This window comes from Doryrhamphus excisus, chromosome 14, assembly GCF_030265055.1.
Source record: "Doryrhamphus excisus isolate RoL2022-K1 chromosome 14, RoL_Dexc_1.0, whole genome shotgun sequence".
NCBI classification, from domain to species: domain Eukaryota; kingdom Metazoa; phylum Chordata; class Actinopteri; order Syngnathiformes; family Syngnathidae; genus Doryrhamphus; species Doryrhamphus excisus.
Window position 1 is genome coordinate 12,871,125 of NC_080479.1, and position 2,868 is coordinate 12,873,992.

Below are 2,868 nucleotides of genomic sequence, written 5' to 3' on the forward strand. Positions count from 1 at the left end.
ATCAGATGTCTTCATTGTGTATACAAGAGGTTTTGTAGTACATTAGCCTCATTTATCTTGAATGCATTTACAAACTGTGGTTGATGCTTTATTTATTATACAAAAGATACGATGCTTTAGTTGATTGTACACAAACGTATTCAGAAAATGTGTCAATATCTTATTTTATGCTTTATCTTCAGTAATCGCTTGTATATACCATTCAAAGCTGCATGCTGCGCTTCACTGCGCATTCCGCGCAGTTATGACCCGCTTGAAGCATTTCTCTTTCCCACAATCCTTTGCGCGCCAGTCACTCAACAGCAACGGGTGAGCACCCTCGCATCCCGCCGGTGAGCATGTCAGACAAAAAGCAAACCGTTGACCTGGGTTTACTGGAGGAGGACGATGAGTTTGAAGAATTCCCAGCTGAAGGTTAGTATATGTATAGTTCTATGTATATGCTGTGACTAATATTTATTTTACTAACGCATGCTCGACCGTATGACAGTGACTCAACTAGCCTTGTCATGCTAGCTTTAGCAATACCTAGCGATGCTAGCGAAATAGTATTTAAGGAATGGTTAGTTAACTTGCCTTTTATTTGCAGAGCATAGCGCTCCGTTTTATATCATAATATTTTGTTAGTATGTTCATATTAAAATTGATAGACAGTATATGGCTATGACTACATTGTCAATATGAGCTACACTAGCGCCTATAATGCTAGCTAGCAGCTTACCCGTTCCACTGTGTGTGTGTACACGGTGTTACTTGCTATGTTACGACAACTGGGCAAGGCGTGTGCTTAAAGACTTATTCCTCACCTTCTCATCATTTGCTTCGGTCAAGACCGCTTTTAACGTGCTGTTTGCGGTCCACTATGAATTTATCCAGATTGGACAGGTCTGGACGAGGATGAAGATGCACATGTTTGGGAAGACAACTGGGATGATGACAATGTGGAGGATGACTTCTCAAACCAGTTAAGGTATGTTTGTCTATAAACGTCTGCTGAAATGTGCGGGGGATCAGGATGACACAAGCACAGTAAATAGTTAGGAATGCCATTATTTACATAAGCACAATAAATAGCAGTTAGGAATGATATTGTCTACACAAGCACAGTAAATAGGAATGACATTGCTTATAGAAGCACTGTAAATAGTTAGGAATTACATTATGAGTTAAAAGCAGTGGGTTGAATGTTTTGCAAGTCCCTTTAGTCAATACACAGAAAAAAATATTAATATATACTTACATGATATTTTTGAGAATTTAGAAATGCACCATGAGATCCGTTTGAAGTTGTGTGACGATAAGAATGCTCAGTTGTGATTTGACACGGTTAAAGAGGTGTTAATTTTACACCTCTCTTTATTATTGAGGTTGTAGTTTGCAGTGCATCATACTGACAGCTGTTGTATGACACGGGAACCTTTTTTATGTAATTATGTTCCAAATAATCAAAACAATACATGTTTCTCTAAGAAATAATGTAAAGCCTATCCGTTCAGGGCACATTTTACACATTGTGCTTATTAGAGGAAGGAAGGAGACAGATACGAGTTATTCATCATTCTGTGTGTCTTCTATGAACAAACAAACCACACACAAACACATCATGAAGATGATTAAAGGATGACCTGGCCGAAGTCTTGTCTATGGTGTCCCACTATCCATTCTTCACAGAGACGTGTGGGTGATTTTGTTTGAGCACTTGACTCCGCAGACCAGTTTAGCCGTACGATAACTAATGTACTTTAACACAAAACGTTGTCCAAAACCAAGGTTCTACTCTATTTTGGTTAACTAACTTAGTGGCACATCAGTATGATGCAGTGTTGAGCACTATTACCTTACAAAGACAGAATTTAACATCTGTTTTAAATGCTATAGTTTTGTGCGGGTAGATCTAATAAAGTGTCCTTTTAGTTCAGCTTTAAGTGATGCTTGCACGTCATTGCCAGACCTTTCATCTTAACGTACCGTAATGTTCTTCCAATATTAAGTGACAATGACTTGAATTTTAAGTTATACATATTGTTTTTCTCCCTTCCTGCAGAGCCGAGCTAGAAAAACACGGCTACAAGATGGAGACGTCGTAGTCGCTGACAAGTTTTGGGACAGCTTTGGATAGTACGGACATTTCTATGTGAATATTACAGGTTGGCCACAAAAGAGAGAAGAAAAGGTGTTCTTTCATGTGTTCATTTGTTTCGTTTTTGTAAGAGTTGCTGATGGAAGTAAAATGTTTAGAGAAAACATTGTCTATTTGTATTTACTCATTTTGATACCATTGTCGTCTTGCTTGAATTATTTGGGTTGACATATTTGCAGCCCTAAAAGATCTGTAACAAGTAGTTCTCAGAATTATTCAAGTGGAAAAGCGCTAACTTTTATTCATTGGCATGTTATAATTTTTTTTTCCTACCTAAACTGCTTTCATGTAAAATAACTAAAAAAAATTCATTAGTGTATGAAGACAATTAGTTATTTACTTTAGTGTACATTCTTGTCATTGATATGCAGCCTATAGCACACTAATTAGGTTGCCATAAAAATTCCCAACATATATTTTTAGCTTGTGTTGAAGCTGTCAAAGCGCTGTCTACTTGAAGTGTGCGTGCGTGTGTGTGTGTGTACAGTGTAGTCCCCTTCCCCTTTCAGGCCTGCAACACCGGGCCAAGACCCTGAAGGAGAGATTATCCACTGGCGTGTTTGTCAGAGGTAGGGAGGGGGTCCCAGCATGGGGCCCTCGAGTCCGCCTTGCCTGGGCCTGCCTCCGCTGCCAGTCGGGCCCTGCTCTTCCGCACGGCACAGCGGGGTTTCTTGTACTGAACCAGAGGCCAATTTATCCTCTCCACGCTCCCTCTGCAAAATAGTTTT

At 39.5% G+C, this 2,868-nt stretch overlaps 1 protein-coding gene across 1 annotated transcript; it reads left to right on the forward strand.

Annotated features, from left to right (window-relative positions):
- Positions 1–247: 247 nt before the first annotated feature.
- Positions 248–2,244, forward strand: sem1 (SEM1 26S proteasome subunit). Its single transcript, XM_058047862.1, has 3 exons — positions 248–414; positions 877–970; positions 2,045–2,244. Exons 1-3 carry the CDS (start codon positions 339–341, stop codon positions 2,085–2,087), a joined length of 213 nt encoding a protein of 70 aa, XP_057903845.1. The 5' UTR covers positions 248–338; the 3' UTR covers positions 2,088–2,244.
- Positions 2,245–2,868: the final 624 nt, after the last annotated feature.

Excerpts from the sequence above, each read along its gene's own strand:
- sem1 (XM_058047862.1), top strand. The coding sequence starts at position 339 with ATGTCAGACAAAAAGCAAACCGTTGACCTGGGTTTACTGGAGGAGGAC. Across the intron at positions 415-876 it reads TGAAGAATTCCCAGCTGAAG|ATTGGACAGGTCTGGACGAG; the intron begins GTTAGTATATGT and ends GAATTTATCCAG. Across the intron at positions 971-2,044 it reads GACTTCTCAAACCAGTTAAG|AGCCGAGCTAGAAAAACACG; the intron begins GTATGTTTGTCT and ends CCCTTCCTGCAG.